Source organism: Rousettus aegyptiacus, unplaced genomic scaffold (genome assembly GCF_014176215.1).
Source record: "Rousettus aegyptiacus isolate mRouAeg1 unplaced genomic scaffold, mRouAeg1.p scaffold_m13_p_3, whole genome shotgun sequence".
NCBI lineage: Eukaryota > Metazoa > Chordata > Mammalia > Chiroptera > Pteropodidae > Rousettus > Rousettus aegyptiacus.
The window spans coordinates 2,512,429-2,529,722 of NW_023416306.1; the positions used below are offsets into that span (position 1 = coordinate 2,512,429).

A 17,294-nucleotide genomic window follows, 5' to 3' on the forward strand; every position below is an offset into this window, starting at 1 on the left:
TGCCAGGACCCGCGGGGCAGCAGGATTTGGTGGGGGCCGGCAGGCGGGCGCGGAGTGGGCCTCGGCCGTCCCTCCAGCCCGGGCAGCCTCGTCCAGGAAACGGACTCGCCGTTCTCCGGCCACCCCCAGGGTGTCCGTCACAACCTGCCACGTCCGTAGACATGGAGCAAACGCGGGGTGCACCAGCCCCGGGCACTCGCCTGGACGGAGACCGAGCGAACAGCCGGGTTTGGCCGTGGTCTCTGGCCGCAGCCGCCTCAGCCTCACCCTCTAAGCCACAGCCCCGGGCAGCAGAAATGATGACCCCAATCACGTCTCCCTGGGGAGGGGCAGGGGAGGGGGGCTGCTTTGCCCGTGGCTGATGGGATTAGAGCTCTGAAGGCACCGGCGAGAGTGTGCTCCAGCCCCGTGACTGTGCTGGGCACCCCACGGTTCAGCCCCATTTGGGCACAGGCATCGTCCCCTAAAGGCTCTGACAGAAGGTCCCACGTGGCAGCAGGGGAGACGGGGTGCCCCGCGGTGCCCCACTCTGCCTTGACTGACAGGCTCCCTCTGCCAGGGACCCTGCTGCTCACACCAGCCTCCCAGAGCCCGAGGCCCTTCGGCCGCCCCTGCCCTCTCCTCCCCCACCCCACCTGCTGGCTTCCCCTGGAACGGGACAGCGTGCCCACCGCATCCCGCGCCCTGACCCCTGTCCCCACGCTCCCTGAAGCCCGTCACCTCTGACCCCAGGGCTGAGCCAGTCAGTGCAGCAGGGTGGGAGGGACAGGGGAGGCACCTTACAGGCCATGGGGGGGGGGCAGCCTGGGCGAAGCCCCGAGGACCTGGGGCCCAGAAGCGCCCTGGCTGGCGCAGATGCCGGTGGCGGCCCGTGCAGGGCTCACGGCAGCTGGAGGGGCCGGGTCCGAGGCGGCAGGGTGCTCTGGGGTGCGCTGGGCACTGCAGACCCCCGCACCGCCCTTGGGGGACCGGCTCAGACTGGGCCGTGGGGGCGCGAGGCCCGGTGCTCCCTCCTCTGAGAGCCACGGCTCGGGGGGCAGGGCGCGGAGCCGGACGGCGCGCTCCTGGCCAGTGCTGCAGGACGGTCCTCGCCCGTCCTGCACCAGCGGCCCGGCCCCGGCGCTCGGGGGAGGCCGTGCCACACACCCCGGTGCGCCGCTGCCCCCCAGCACCCGTGAGAACGGTGGGCAGGGACCGGCTGCCCAAGGACCAGGGGCCGGACCGTGGGGCGGGGGGCGCGCAAAGCCAGGCTCCAGCACCACGGGGGGGGGGCCGAGCGCCCCTGACCCCGGCCCTCCTCCCGCCCCCAGGCCGGGGCCCCTGGAAGGGGATGTGCAGAGGGTCGGGGTGAACGCGAGGCCGCCAGCCCCCAGACCGTCCTGTGCTGCTCCCCCGCCGGTCACCACGCCACACCCTCGCTCTGCCTGCCCAGCCCGGCGTGCGTGCGGACAGCAGCCCCCCACCTCCACCCCTCCCAGGGGAGACCTTCAACCCCGCCCACCCAGATCCCGTGGCCTCCCGGCTCCCCGGGGACCACTATGTCTCCCTGCACCTCCCCAGGACCTGCGCCTGTCACCCTGCCCCGACCCCTGGGGCCAACCTGCCTCCGCGTGCAGAGCCAGACCCAGCTCTTTGCCAGAAGCTTCTGGAACACACAGGGCCGTGTCCCTGCTTCTCCTCCTCAGTGCCCTCTGCCAGGACGGATGCTGCCCAGGGGACAGCCAGTCCACGGCTCAGTGGCACCCTGTGGGACCCTCCACCTCGAACGCCAGCAGGCCTGATGACGGCTGTCAGCGTGCGGGGGTGCACAGGGAAGTGGGGGTGTCCTGTCCCCGCACAGGCCTGGACCCCGCCCCAGGCAGGTGCACCGCCCCCTGGATCCAGGCAGGGGCCTAGCAGGGTGAGAGCTCACAGCGCTCTGGGACCGGGGAGGGGCGTCAAGGGCCACAGTGAGCAGGGATCCACGGTCCCGCCCAAGGCACAAACCTCCAGAACGAAGAGGTGTCCGAGAACCAGGGGCCAGGCACCCCCGCCCCAAACAGCCCCAGGCGCAGGCTCAGGGGAGTGAGAAGCGCCCCAGCCCTCAAACCACCCCGCCTCCGTCCCCCAGTCCCTGAGCTGCCAGGACGTGGGGCTCAGGGCGACATGCACCCTCGGGCGGTGTTTGCAGAGCGAGTTAGCACGGGAGACGGGGCAGCGCGTGCCGGAGCAGGACCCCGCAGCAGGCGACCTGGGGCCCAGCTCGGGAACCCACGAGCGTGTGTGCTCGGCTGCGCGAAGCGCGTGAAATGCAGGGGACGCGAGCTGTGGGCAGAATCGCGGCGCGTTGCCCGGCCCGGCCCCGCGGTCCTCTCTGCGCTTCCGCGTCCTCTGCGCCCCTCGCGGGAGCACGTGCGGCCTTTGCCCTTCGGCGACCGGCTCGTCTCGCAGGGGCTGGTCCTCGTTGCAGCCGGTGTCGGGACGGCCTTCCTGCTCCGGCGGAGCGACGGGCCCCGGCGTGGAGGACCCCGTGGGGCTCCGCGGGCCGTCGTGGGCGACGCCGCCGCGGTCCCGGGCGTGGCCACGTGGGGTCGCAGGGCCGCGGGACGGTGTTCGCCGCAGCCACGCCGTCCACGGCGGCCACACTGCGCGCGTCACGTCGGCGGGTGTGCGGGGCCCATTGTCCCCGCGTCCTACCCACTCTGCCGGTTCTCCGCTTCTTTAAAGGAACAGTCGTCCGAATGTCCGCGTTAACATGTACGCACCGTCTCATCCCACTAAAATGGGAAGGCAATTCCTTTTTTATTGTGCAGTTTTCCCCATTTAAGTGTGCAGGGACTTGGGACACGGGGCTAGGTGGCGTGTTCCATGTCGTGCGGCCTGCGTGCCCTGAGCCAGGTCGCCGCTTCTGGCGGAGGAGGCAGAGCATGGAACGGGGGGCTGGGGGAGGGAGAGGGGGCTGGGGACAGAGGGGGGAGAGGTGTCCTTCTGGAGGGAAGGGGAGCAAACCCTCCCGCGGCCCGGGGAGCCAGCCCCCCGCAGGCGAGGGGCCGCTGGCAGAGCAGGCACACTTCTCCCCAGAGTCCCTGGGCTGACTTTCCACGCGCAGCTGGCTCCTCGGGCCTCTTTCTCCTCTGACCTGGGCAGGCGACATCGTCTCCAGCCCGTTCCAGGGCTGAGCCCGAGAAGACCCAGACCGGCCGGACGTGACTCTGGGAAGCACACCCGAGCGGACACAGCAGCCCTTGGTGTGGCCCACCTCCGTCCCCGCAAAGCCTGGTGGGCAGGATTAAGTCACACCTTGTGATGATATCTGGACCCCACGCTGACCCTTTGTTCCAGAAAGGTGAGCCTGTCTTGCACCCGGCTCACCTCCTCTCTCCTGTGACTCCATTCTGTAGCCGTTGAGAGGTGTGAGCGCCAGGCTCCGTCCAGGGGAGGCCTGGCAGGGTGAGAGTTCACAGCGCTTTGGAACCATCGAAGTGAGGCTGATGGTCACCGAGCGACGCAAAACTCCGGGGGTTCTGGATGGCACTTGGCGAGGTCGCACGCCTGTTCGGCCGCCGCCCGTAGCTTCCTTCGGCGTCTGTTCTGTGCGTGAGCCCGCCACACCAGCCAGCATCCTTCCTTTGAAGATGAGCAGTCGTTTGCTTTCCTGCGTGGTTGCGGAGCGTCATTTTAAGTATGATAAAAAAATATGTACATCGAAAAGGGAAACATGAATATGCATGCATTCAAAACTCTGTCGCGCAGACCAACAAACAAGGCTAAAAAAAGAGGACAAACCCAAAAACATTTTCATTACATAAAACCGAAAAAGTCAACATCAATTATTCATAGCGAATTCCTGGCTGCCGCCTCGCAGGGCTCACGACAGTCACACGGCTGCCTCCTCTCCTTACCTGCTCGGCATCTCGCACCCCGGCGACCTCCCTAGAGGCACAGGCGGCCCCCCGGCGGGGCCGAGCCCCTGCATCCAGGCAGCACGGGAGTCCACGGCTCCGTGAGAGGCTGGGGGTCACAGTGCTTCGCCTGGAGGGTTTATAAAGACACTCGCGGTTTTAAAGTTTTCTTTCTTTCTTTCTTTTTCTTTCTTCCTTCCTTCCTTCCTTCCTTCCTTCCTTCCTTCCTTCCTTCCTTCCTTCCTTCCTTTCTTTCTTTCTGCCTTCCTTCCTTCCTTCCTTCCTTCCTTCCTTCCTTCCTTCCTTCCTTCCTTCCTTCTTTCTTTCTTTCTTTCTTTCTTTCTTTCTGTCTTCCTTCCTTCCTTCCTTCCTTCCTTCCTTCCTTCCTTCCTTCCTTCCTTTCTGCCTGCCTTCCTTCCTTCCTTCCTTCCTTCCTTTCTTTTTTCTGTGTGGACCCAGGAACGGGGAATGGTTCATTGACACACGATGGTGCGGCAGGGCGTGTATGGGGGGGGCGTCCTTGTGGCAGAAGTCCGGCTGTCTGACACAGCCTTGCTTTTTACATAATAAGGTCCTCCAGGGTCAACCAGTCTGGGCCTTGACCCCTAACAGGACCAGCCGTCTCTCCGAAGAACCCCAGGTCCCATTAGTGGGAAAATGGTACGTGAGGCCATAATCCGGTTGCCAGAGGTGCCCAGGGCGACTGAGTTCATCATTATTCCAGGACTTTCCAGTGGACAGAGCACGTGTGTGTGTGCGCGCGCGCGCACACACACTCACACACACACTCACACACACGCACAGACTTTTAGGAGAAAACATATCACAACGCCACCACATTTCCCGTTCAGAGAAGGGGTCACTGGCTTTCTGCATTATTTGTTTCACTCTCTGCCTCTCCTCCTTCATTCACGACCCCTCTGTCCCCCGAGTGCATGTGCCCCCCTTACGCCAACGTCATGATTTAGGAACACCAGCGTCGATATCTTCGCGAAGCGTGTCCAGAAGCCGTTGAAGGCGGCTCGTCCGGAGGGCGCGTCGGAGGCACCCCCCTCGGCGCGGACAGCTCTGCGTTTCCTGAGCGGACGCGTGAGCAGCCGCGGGCCGGCGTCCCTCCCGCCTGTCCCGTTTCCTCGCCGCGAATGACGGTTTCCCCGGAGTCTGGAACGACGCCGCCCCGTTCAAAACCACGCGCAGCTGGGCGTGTGCGCATCTTGGCAGGTGCCGCCTGCGTCCCCAGCCAGCGCTCTCGGTTAGCGGGGCCCCTGTGCACGCGGGCTCGCATCTCCCCTTCCCCGCGGCACACGGGGCACACCCGTGCGGCCCCGCGGGCGGGCCGTGGACACTGTCCCTGTTTGTCTCACGGCTGCGCAGAACTCTGACCACGTCCCCTACTCTATCTGCCTGTCCCTTGCTGAGTCTCGCGCCCACCCCACTTTATACCGTTGCCTGTGCACGTTTGCTAGATCTTTCCAGCTTTCTCACGGGGGTAATAGTGTCGCACACTTCATATTTGTGTCCCCAGGCTGAAATGTACCACGGGCGGGGCGGCCGAAGATGACAGAAATGTCCCCTCTCACGGCCGGAGGCCAGAAGTCTGCTCTGTCTGTCATGGAGCTTCGGGGTCCGCTGATGGCCTGGGATGCAGCACAGGCAGGTTTTGGGGTCATGGGGGTCATGCCAGGGAGCCCGGGAGACCCATTGCAGTCGGGGCTCCCCAGGGCTCACTGCCCCGCAGCACAGGGTCCAGCGTCTGAGGCCGCCGTGGGCCGAGGGCAGTGTGGGCTGCCGAGGGCCTGCATTTAGCCTCGAGGTGGGGGCTATTTTAGCATCACCCTCCACGGCTGATCCCGGGTAGGGGCAAGGGTGCACACACTCCCTGCGAGGGACGTCCCCACGCGCCTGGGCGAACACAAAGGTTGACGGTCATACGTCACCTACAAGGCACAGCCCTGGCCCCGGCACACACGAAACGCGCCCCAGAGGACAGGGGGGCAGCGGCCTGGCCTTGGGGGGTGAAGAGACGAGCAGAGAAGTGGATGGGACGGGCGTCCAGAGGCCAACCCGACGCCAACACAGAGCGGGCGCGGCCGGTCAGGGGCAGGACGGGGCCGACTCGGTGCGCGGGGACAGGGGGACCCACGCGGGGCCCCGCCCGGCTCCCCGCACTAGTTAGTGCTAAGAACAAAGGCTCGACGAACGGCCAAGCCGGACACCTGCTCGTAGGAACCGGTTTTATAAGACGTAATGTCCAAGCACAGAGGGCCCGAGACCCGTGAACGAAAGGCAGGTGCACATCCCGGCGTGGAAACGGACTCGTCTTACGCAGCGGAAAACGCCACAAGCCAACGGCGGACCCAGGATCAGGAGCTTCCGGCACACGACAAAGGGCTAATCTCCTTGACGCCGAAGTCCCCTCGCGAACCAGGACGGAAGGGCCTCGGACCCAACAGAGAGAAACGGGGGCTGAAGAGGGATCGGACGCGGACATGTGGTGGCCCCGAACTGCCAGGGAACGTCCGGACGGCGGCGTCAGGCGGGTCGGCCCTTCTGCGGGGCGGTCGGGGCGTGCGGGGGCAGCGTGCGGGGCGGGGGGGCGAGCAGGGGGCGTGAGCCGGGGAGGCGTGTGGGGGAGGCGAGCACACAAGTTGCAGACTGGACTCTGGGAGACCGTCGGGGGACCCTTGCCGGGAATGGGGAGGCCGGCACTCCCGGTCGGGCCCCGTTAGTCCCATGTGCACCTGGCCCCTCACGCCTCTCCCTTTTGGGGGGCACCAGCCGCGTCCCCACCTTCCTGAGAATGAGGGGAGCCCATCGGACAAATCCGGAGGCAGGGTGCAGGGCCCCCAGAGTTCGGAGAGGGGAGAATCAGCCAGGGAAAACGACGCGGCCCTGTTGGCGAACTCGTGGCTCTGGGCGGCAGGTGCACGGCCAGACGCAGTGAACGGTCCACCTGGGCGGCCAGCTCCACGCAGACGCCACCTGCACCTCCCCGCCGCCTTCCGGCTGGGGGAGGCCTGGACATAGACCCAGACCCGCAAAGGCCCTGGGAACGGCGGCGCAGAAACCGGCCTGGGCGGACCTGTGGCCTATTCGGTCCTCGGCTCCTCCCCCCACTCCCCGGAGGAAACCCGCGGAGCCAGAGTGACCGAGGTGGACGCCTTCGCCTCGGCCCTCCCCTCGCGCTCCCTCATCTGCCTGGATCCGGAGCTTAAGGACCTGTTTTCTCCAGAGGACGGGAGGGAAGGCGGCTGACCCATGAAGCTGCCCCCATGGTGGCCAAAGCCCCGGGCCAGGACGCCGTCCGTTAAAAGAATAAATTCTCCATGTCACGGAGCCTGCTGAGAGCACCGAGCCGTTCGATCGATACTCTTTCTTGGGGACAAAACACAGTCTATTATAGAAATCAATCACTGCTCCCTGGCCGTGGACTTAGAACTGGGCGCTGGGGAGAGGCGTGGGGGGCGGCGCCCGGCGGGGGCGTTGGGGTGGGAGGCGTGGCCTTCTCCGTCTCCACGGGCGGCTCGGCCCGGCGGGTTGGTGGGGGGGCTCCCCTAACGCCGTTCCCATGTCCAGGAATAAACTCGGTCTGATCCAAACCCCCCACCCCATGTCGTGTCCATAACAGGGACCAAAAAAAAAAAAAAAACGGGCACGGCGGCCATCGCCACCCCACGCCCCCATCGGCAGCACCCCGACTTCTGGTTCACGTGAACGGTGAGGGAACCGAGGGGAAACTCTCTGCGACCACACACGTGTCCGGCGCACAGGCGGGCAGACGCCCCAAGGCCGCAGCAGCCACGTGTTGTAGGCGACATGGGCAGGACCTGCTTGGGGAGTGGGGGGGCGCCCAGACCCCAGGGTCCTCACGCCTTGCAGAGGACGTGTCCCTCCCCGTCACACTGAGGCGGGGGGCCCGGGGTCGGGTCCGCGTGTGCGGGTCGCCCCCCCTCTTGTGGACACTGTGATTCGCGCAGCAGCGTGCGGGGAAGGCCGCGTTTGATCGGGGGAGACCAGGCGGGGGAGCAGGAAGGGCTGGGGTGCCCCGCGGGGGTTCCGGGGGCGCCCGCCCCGGGCTTGGTCGTGGGGCTGGGCGGGCTGCGGGGCTCCCACGTCTCAGCGACCCACCGCCCGCGGCGCCCGAGGCGGCCGGCCGTGGTCAGGCGCTGCCTTTGTCCAGCCTTCGCGGCACCTGCTCCGGGAGTGACCGGCCCCCCATGGCTTGTGACGCTTCAACTTCTGGGGGGGGGGTGCAAAGAGATGGGGGCTGCTCTCACTGGGATTCAAAGCAATGTGTCAGAGCGAGAAAGACTCGCCCAGATATTTTGAGCTAAATGGGCCCCGACCCCCCTCCCGCGCCCGCCCACTGCCCCTGGGTCCGCCCTCTCACCGGGTGCCACGACTTTAAGACAGGCCTGGTCTCGGGACGATTCTTTGCCCTGCCCCCGCCGAGACACTGGGCCGGTCGCACTGAGTCCTGCATGCTCGGGGCCATAACACGGCCCAGGGGACCCGAGACTCGGGCCGGACCACGGAGCGGGGCGAGCCCGACGGGGGTGGGCAGGAGGTGAACCCGAGGAGCCAGCAGGCATCGCTCATCCGCTGCTTGATTTTCGGAATCTCGCCCTGGGGCGCTTGTTTGCCGTTCTCAGATGCATCTGGCAGACACGAGACTAAGTGAGTTAATACCCATTAAGCCCTTCAAAAGCCCTTGGCTCACCGCGATGAGGCGTGAGCATTGTCTCACAGAATAGCAATGCTTATTATTATTAGCGGAAGCCTGGGAACCTTGAGCGGCACCTGGCACGGAGCCGCGCTTGGAGTAGGTGTCTGAAACAATGGCTGTTGTTTCGGGCAGTCCAAGCCGAGCCTTCTAAAGCAGAAGTCGGAATAGCTGCTTATTCGCGAGTGATCAGGGTCAATGCTCGTGGCGGGCACTCCCCGAGGGAGTCTGTGTTCCCCAGAAGTGGCCTCCGCATACATCCCGTCTCCCAGGCTCTCTCGACACCGTGCTGGCGGCCCGTCTGGCATCTCACGGCCTGACCTGTGTCCCCCCTCCTTGAACCTGGGCAGATGCCGCGTTGCCTCGGTCAGAAGGTTCAGGGGACGGGACGCCAGGTCACAGAAAGGCCACACACTCGCCTCTCCTTCCTTCCCTTGGAAGGCCTCCCTGGGCACCCTGGGAGGCAGCCAACAGCTGCTCGGCCCACAGCCCCGGCCGCGGTCCTCGCGGACGGCCAGTGCCAGCGACCAGGCGGGCGAGCGGCGAGCCTGCGGGTGAGCCCCGCGGCTGGCGTGGCGTCTCCGGCCTTCGGGCCACCCCGGCGGGCGCTGTCCCTTCTCAGCCCTGATAAAAGTCAGATCTGGGAGGGAAGCACACGCCTGTTGCTCAGGCGCCGAGTTTGGGGTCCGTATGATGTGTGACGGAGGCTGGAGCGGAGCGCGGGCCCCGGGGCCGCCGTCCCGAGCCGGACCGAACGCCGACCACGTCGGCCTTGCTGGAGGCGGCCGGTCAGGGCGGAAGCGTTTGGGCGTCGCTGGACCCCTAGCGGGCAGGAGGAGGCGGCCGTTGTGGGCCTGCGGGGAGGTCCCCGCGTGCCGGGGGGTGCGAGGCCTCGGTGCTGGGACAGGGCGTTCGGCACCACGGTGGCCACGTTTCCGTGGAAAGTCAGAAATGGACTCAGCAACCTCGACGGGCGGGCCCAGGACTTCCCAGCAGAGCCGGGAGAGGCCCGCCTGGCTGTGCGGGAGGTCACCCGGGGGGGGGGGGACGCGCACCGTGAAGGGGACCCGGACCCGCTGCGTTCAAAATAAAACGGCCTGGCCTTCCCCGTGCCCGCCGGCGGGGAAGGGGCCTCAGAGCAAGAGACGGCTCCCGGGTTCCATTTCCACGACGATAAACACCCGATCGAGGCTCTCGAAACGCAGCTCCAAATGCCAGACAAGTGCAAAAGGACAGGTAGCTGAAACCTCTGGGGGGAGGACGGAAGCGGGGGCCGGGGGGGGGGTCTCACGCGTCTGCAGCCACGTCCCGAGGGCCACGCGGCGCTGCCACGGGCGCAGTGGGGACTCTGACGGTGACCCTGCCACACGCTGGCTGCAGGAGAGTGAAGGGGACCCCCACGAGGGGGGCCGAGAAGGGGCCCCGCGTCCTGGGTCGAAGCGCACACGTGCGGAGTGGACCACAGCTGGACCGAGACCCAGGCTCCTGTCATCGTGGGCGGGACGGAGTTTGCAGTGGGGTCCAAATGAGTTAACTGCCTGCTGGGGTGCCAGCGCCCTGGGGTGCAGAGCCTCGCCACAAAGCAGGGACAGTCCCCAACGACGGAAGGGCCGGGAAAATGGGACGCGTTTACCAGGAGGAAGACCCTGGAATGGACCGAATGGTGGGACCACCAGGCGAGGTTGGCCGTTTCCAACGACGCTCGCGAAGAAAAGGAAAATTCCCTCGAACGGATGAAAAAACACAAATAATCAAGCGGAGACATAGGAAATGTACAAAGTACCCCAATGGAAACGCTAGAACCGAAAAAAAATGAAACATCATGAATTTTAAAATTTGCCAGATGGGCTTAATTAGCAGATTGGAGATGACAGACAAAATCATCAGTGAACGTGGATCTGGAAGGGTGGAGATCGCTCGACGCGAAGGAGGGAGAGGCAGGCCGACCCCCCGGGAGCGGCCTCGACAGGCTGGGGATGAGAAAGCCTGGCCCCCGGGGACGCCGCCCCCGTCCCCGGCAGGGGCGCCCTCGACAGTGGGCGGCAGGGCATTTCCGGGGAGGGGCACCCAGCGGCCTCCGCCGGGTCCCGCCCTGCGAGGGCTTCCTCGGGCGGCGGGAGGGTGGGTCACCGCGTGAGCGAAGAGCGTCGGACAGGACAAGTGCGCGGCAAAGAGAACGCGACCATGGCCCCCCCACCCCGAGCTTCCATCAAACACGGACGGTGGGTTACGGCAGAAAGCGACGTCGCCTTCGGGGTTCACGAGGCCCGCGGAGCAACGACGTCGCGGAGAAAGGACCCGCCGCTGCGGAGCGGGGCGGCGGTGACGCCGGGCAGACGGCGAGCCGCGGGAGCCGCAGTCTGGACAACTACCGAGATCACGAGGCGAAGGCGCGCGACTGGGCCGCGGGCCGTGGTGGGGGCCGCATCGCGCGTCCACAGCCGGTGCCGTCCCCGACAGCCGGGACCGGCGGCTCCAGCGATGGCGGAAGGAAGGAACGCATACGTATCCGAAAAGAAGCAACCGGTCTCTGCGGGTGGAATCACGCCTGGGGGGCTCCTGGGGCAGCGTGCGTGCACAGCGAAGGAAGACCCGGCTTCCGTGGAGCGGGCGGCGTGGCGGGGCGGGGGCGGGGGCGGGGGAGGCGAAGGGTCTTGTTGTGGGAGGGAACAGTGGCGACCTTTCCTGGCAGTGTGCACAGTCAGCGCCGAGAGGGCAGGACCTCGTGGGGGGGCAGGGCAGCCCTATGCAGGACAGACCGCCCTCTGGGGACAGAGCCAGGCAGAGGGCCTGGGGCCTGGCCTCAGCGCAGCCAGGACCACCCCATCGGCGGGGGGGCCGAGGCGGGCCGCACGTGGGGGGTCACGCGTGCCGGTGGGCCAGTCTGCGTGGCGGCAGGGGTGCCCTGAGGGCGGTTCCGGGAACCCCGGCTGGACGAGGCGGAAGGGAGGCTGAGGGCGACGGGGCCCTGGAGCCAGCAGTCAGGGGGTCTCAGTGCTGCCGGCTTTGGGGAATCCGGGATCTCGCGAGAGAAGATGCCTGGGCCTCGGCACAGGCTGACACGCAGTAGGGCTAGGAGTGTGGGAGACGCAGGGAAAGGTGCCCTTTCCCTCCCCGATGGCTTCTGGGGTGGCAGTGGCCGAAGGGGACCCCCGCCCCCAGAGCGGGGAGGGAAGGCAGCCCAGGGGCTCGGGGACGAGCGCACCACCTCCGCCCCGGCCAGTGCCCGCAGCCCCGAGGACTGGCCTGTCCCACGGTAGGTAGGTCCTCAGTTCCCAAGCATCGGTCTAACCGGGTGGGGCGGGGGAGGGGGCGGTGGGCTCGGCGCCCGGGAGGGCGAAGCCAAGCAGCTCGGGCACAGGCGCGGGGCAGCGCGCGTGGGTTCGGCCCCATTTGCTAGGAAATTTGCAGAGAGGAGAGTTAGTGCTGTTGCCTTGGCAACCACCCTGTCACGTTGCGAGGAGGCTGGCGGAGGAAGGAGGCTCGTCTTAAAGGAGCACGAAGCTTATCGATTTGCTAGCGGGTTCCGGAGTCGCTGGAACTCGACTCCCTCCTGGGCGCTGGCTGCAGCTCCAGCAGGAGGCCAGCAGGAGAGGGGGCGGGGCGGGGTCCCAGGACCCGCAGCACCAGCTGAAGAGCGAGGGGTGCCCGTCGGCTCCGTGCCCCCCGGGGCCGTGTGCCTGCACAGCTCGGGGGCTCAGGGCTGGCGGGAAGGGACAGGCAGCCTCCCCGGCTGGGCCCCACACCCGCCTCTGCGTGGAGCCCCTGCTCCCAGATGGGACATCCTGGGCGAGAGGAAAGACAAGAATCTAAACCGGACGGCAGGGAGGTGTGGCCGTGTCTCTGGCTGCGGCCACCCTGCGCCTGGACCTCAGACCACACTCAAAGGGGTGACTAGAAGCGAAGGCCTCAGGAAAGCCTGCGGCGGAGCAGGACGGGGCGCTGAAGCCCCCTCAGTCCAGAACTGGACCCACGACAAGGGGCTGTGGCTGCGGGACTGGCTGTCAATATAAACCCCGACCACGTAAAACCGCGGCGGTGCCGATGAGGAGGGGAGGCCAGACGAAGAGGAGGGGAGGACGGGGAAGGCCACCGGTCTTCCCCACCAGGATGTGGCCCATGTGGTCAACATGGGAACGGGCGACAGACACATGTGTGACTCCACGGCGACGGGTCCGAGTGCGGCTTCTTCTGGGAGACGGTATCGCGTACGGTGAAGACACACGAGCTTCAGCTAGTGGTTTCCTTAGTCTCACTTAGTTCCCCGCCCTTCTGTCGAGTTCGAGCACGATCTAGGGCTTCTAGCTTGCAAAGCCGGGGAGGGATGATCTCACCCTTGCACGTGAGGCACTGTTCTGGCATCTTCCATGGCTGGGGCTCGCTCACGCCTCTTGGCTGGCGGGGAAGGGCTGGTCTCGCCAACTCCGTTCGCAGAAGGCGACTCGCCCAGGGTCGCGGGGTCGGGACTGGGGTTTAGAGGACACGGTCTTCGTCGCACTTCCTCTGCGCACACACGCAGGAAAACGTCCGCATCGCGACCACCGCCAGTGACGATGCCGGGTGCGCTGGGCGGCGGGCTCTCGTTGGATTTTTCTTTGCATTTGATTTTCTCAAAGCAACGAAGTAATGGGCCCGTGTAATGTTTTACAACCAGCTTTACCAAGATATAATCCACACACCTGACATCGCACCCATTTAAAGTGTGCAAATCCAGATAGGAATACATTACTTTTTCAATGATGACTAATATATGAGTGTACAATTCGGTGGCGTTAATTACATTCACTGTATTGTGCAACGATCACCACAATGTATGTCCAAGGCTTTTTCATCCCCCCCAAACTGAAATTAGGTAAGCACCCCCCACTACCACCGCCCCCAGCCCCTGCTAACCTCCGACGGCTTTCGGTCTGTCAATTTGCCCGTTCCAAGTACCACGCGTGAGTGGGGACGTACAGCATCCGTCGTCCTTCTGTGACGGCCTCGTTTCGCTCAGCATCGTGTGCTCAGGGTCTGTCCAGGTCCTGGTGTGGGTCCGAATCCTCTTCCTTTTCAAGGCTGAGTAATAGTCCCCCGTGCGGGTCGCCCTCCCCGCAGCGGCGGACACTCGGGCTGTGGCCGCCTGGGGGATTTGTGGATAATGCCGTTTTGGATGTGGGTGTGCAGACACCTGTTCCAGACTCTGCTCTCCGTCCTTTGGGGTGTGTGCCAAGACCTGGGATTCGAAAATGAAAACAACTCCCGCTGAAGTCGGACCCGAGATCTCTGCCCACCCGAGACAAGCAGGCGGCTCCCTCCTCATCCCGCAGAAGCCAACGCCCAGGACCGGCTCTGCGCCCGCGCCACGGAACTCCCTGGGCCTCGGTCCCCTTCCGCACAGCAGGGGCTGCTAGCAGCCCCCGGGGGCGATGTGAAGGCCGAGGGAGGGTCGGAGGCCGGTGCCTGGCGTGCCCGAGGCGCTCGGCGCGGTCTCAGAACCTCCCTCCTTGTTCGTCCACTGTTCGAATGTTGCCTTCGCTCTTCTCGACAGCCTGTGGGGCAGGCAGTGCGGCATCATTCATTCCGCAGCAGTGGAAACCGAGGCAGAGAGCCACGGCCCACAGAGGAAGAAGGAGGCACAGGATGCAGCACCCCCCCCCCCCCCGCCGAGGGCCCCTGAGAGCCCAGCCCCCTCGGCTTCCCGCGCCCAGCAGCTTGGCCGTAGTCCCGCCTCTGGGATTCAGAGAACAGCCCCCCTTGGCAGAGCCCCTCGGAGAGGGGAGGCATGCCCCCCCACTGCCATCTGCTCTTCCCAAGGGGCATGTGCCAGCTCCTTCGCCCAGTGCCAGAGGGTGCGTCCTCCAGTGCCGGGCGAGGCGGCGACCTGGCGGGAGCTAGCATCTCATCCTGGCTCCAGAACTCCCTGCGTGCCCTGACACGGGTGACCCCCCGTCTGTGACGTGAGGGGGCTGGACCCACGTCACCCTCGCAGCCCTCCCTTCGGCATTTACTGGGTCTGCGGCTTCTTGCTCTCGGTATTTTCATCATAGAGTCTATTTTCCACGGAGTCAGCACCGCACAGCGGGACAGAGACGAGAGAGAAGCTTCTAAATACCCACAGCCCCCTTCTCGCCTCGGAAAATGCAGGTGCTGAAGGACCTCTCCCCCCAGTGGGGCATTTATGTGGAAAACGAGGCCGCAGGACAAGCTCCTGGCGTGGGAGTCTTGGATCTCAAGTGCGAGTTTGTTTGAAGGGAGAGCCTGGGGTGACATCACCTCGTCACCCCAGCTGGACGGGATCTCCAGGCCTGGGAGCCGGACGGCGGGCAGGCCCGTGGGTCTGGAGGCCATCGGTGGCTGGCTAGCTCTTCTCCTAGGCCCTCACTTCAGGCGAGGCTTCTTGGGGAGGCGGGGCTGTGTCCTGTTTCCATCCCAAACCCTCGCATACAGCCAAAGCCACCCCCAGGGACCCATTGGTGCCTGTGTACTACCCTCCCCCCCTCCCGCCCCTGCATACCTGCAGACCAGGAACTCAAGGGCAGACCCTCACCCACAGGCCCTGCGGGGGACAGGGGCGCCAGATCCCGACATCTGTCCTTGCTTCACACCCTGGCTGGCCACCCTGGCAGGGACAAGGCCAGTCGGGGCCGGACACCTGCCTTTCGGCTCTGCGCCATTGGGCGCCCCAGCCCAGGAGCTGGCTTCCTGGGTCACAGCCTCAGTTTCTCTCAGCAAAGGGTGACCTCTGGGGACAGACGTGTTTCCTGTTCAACACCTCACCGAGAGGCCAAGCCTCCCATGCCAGGCCTGCACTCCAGCCGCCCGCCCCTCCCCAGGCTGCGGTCCCGCTCGCGTCCTGGGTCCCCAACGCTGACCTCCGGTGCGTCCAGATCCCGGACCCCAGGGGCCTGGACGCCGCCCGGCAGCTGCGGCCGGCCAGGATGGAGTTTTCTCTCCCAGTTAAATTTCCCCCGCCTGTTTGATGTCACATCCTGTCCCGGCCTGCCTCCCCGCCGGCCGTCGCCTTCCCCGCTCCCGCGCGCCAGGCTCGCGCGCGGGTCCCTCTGCGCCCCCCGCCCCCGCCCCTTCCCAGCAAACTTTCAGCAACCCGCCCGCTGCCCGCCGAGCCGCGCGGGGAGCCGGGCGCGGGGAGCCGGGCGCCGAGGGCCGCGGGAGGAGGGCGCGGGAGGGGCCGCCGCCCGCCCCGCCCGCCGGCCCGCCCCGCCCCGCCCCGCCCGGGGCCGCGGCGCCCGCACCCATCAATATGCAGAGCGGAGGCTCCGCGCAGCAGACCCCGCGCGCCGCCGGCTCCGGGCGCTGACCGCACCGGGACACGGCCGGGCGCCGCCGCCGAGCCAGCAGAGCCGGGAGCGCGTCCGCGTCCACGCAGCCGCCGCCGGCGAGCACCAGGCTCCTGCACGCCCGGGCGTTGGAGGTGGCGGCGAGACATGCGACCGGCCCGGAAGCTCCTCGGCCTCCTCTTCCTCATCCTGGTGGGCACCGAACTCACTCAAGTACGTGCGTCCAACGCCATTTTCCTCCCTGCGCGCGGGGCGCCCCGCGAAGTGGCGAGCCCCTGCGCGCAGCCGGCGCCCCTGCCCGGGCGCGCGAGCCCCGCGGTCCGGAGGACGCCAGAGCGCCCGCCGCGCCTGGGCGGAGGGAGGGGCGCAGAGCGACCGGCCCGGCCCAGAGCGCCCCCGAGCCCCCGGCCCCGGCCCAGCGGGGCTGCACGGCGACCCCCTGCCCCCCCTCTGAGAAGTTCAAAGGGCAGCACGCGGGCGTCGTTCGGCTGCTATTGTTATCTGGGGAGGGGGGACCGAGCAGGATGTCCAAGCCACCCCCCCCCCCGCGTTTGCACGCGTAGACCTGGCCTGACTCCCTCCCCCCCTCCCGCCCCCCCGCACTGCCCTTGGGCCCCCCGGGCAGGCAGTGGCGACTGTGCCGCCGGGACCAGACAGGGAAGGGCGGGCGGCCTGTGTGGGCCGGCGTCTTGCCGGGCCAGTGTGGAGGGCTCGGGGGGTTGTGGCCACATGCTCGGCGTGAAGTGTGAGCGGCTGACGGCCGTGTGCGTGTGGGGACCGCTGGGCATTTCCAGGGGACTCTCCATCCCCCCAGCGATGTGGCGACAGGGAACCGGGCTGGTGTTCTCCATTTTAGAAATGCATCCCGGAGCCGCGGGTCGCGGAGGACCGCGGGGGCTGCGCGCGCGCCGGGCTGCCTGGCGGCGTGGCTTCGGCACCGGGCTGTTGGGAAGAGCCTGCTCACTTCGGGAGCCAGGCTGCTGGGCAGTGACATTAAAATGCCCTTTCGATGGTGCCACCGTGCCAAGGCTCCGAGCGGCAAGCCGGAGAGAGGGGTGGGCTGCCCCCACCTTAACCCCAAGCCGAGCTGCCCCCACCCTCCCGCGCTCCCCGCCTCCCTCCCCCTCAGAACAAAAGAGAGGGCTTGAGAGGTGGATCTCAGGAGAGAAGGCTCTGGAAAGAGCGAGCGTCGCTGCTTTTGCCTGAAGCCCTGCTGTGCCGGGGAAGTGCAGCCTCAGCCCCAGCCTTGGGGCGTGGGGGGGCTTCACCACCTCATGCACCCCCAGAAAATCAGCCGGGCGCCCTGGAGAGGTTCAGCCAGTGTCTGGGAGAGTTATCCTGCGGGGGAGGGGCTGGCTGAGGGCGGGGACGGGTCCCCAGCGTGTGCCTCGTCGAGGCTTGTTCGGGGGG

The 17,294-nt window shown here is 66.6% G+C and overlaps 1 protein-coding gene across 1 annotated transcript in view; it reads left to right on the forward strand.

The window, feature by feature from the left end:
• The first annotated feature begins 15,847 nt into the window (after positions 1 to 15,847).
• OLFM1 (olfactomedin 1) overlaps positions 15,848 to 17,294 on the forward strand; it is a 35,724-nt gene continuing 34,277 nt past the window's right edge. Inside the window, exon 1 of the mRNA XM_036217729.1 lies at positions 15,848 to 16,097. Coding sequence (XP_036073622.1) covers positions 16,032 to 16,097 — 66 coding nt within the window. The 5' untranslated portion in view covers positions 15,848 to 16,031. The remainder of the gene's footprint in view (positions 16,098 to 17,294) is intronic.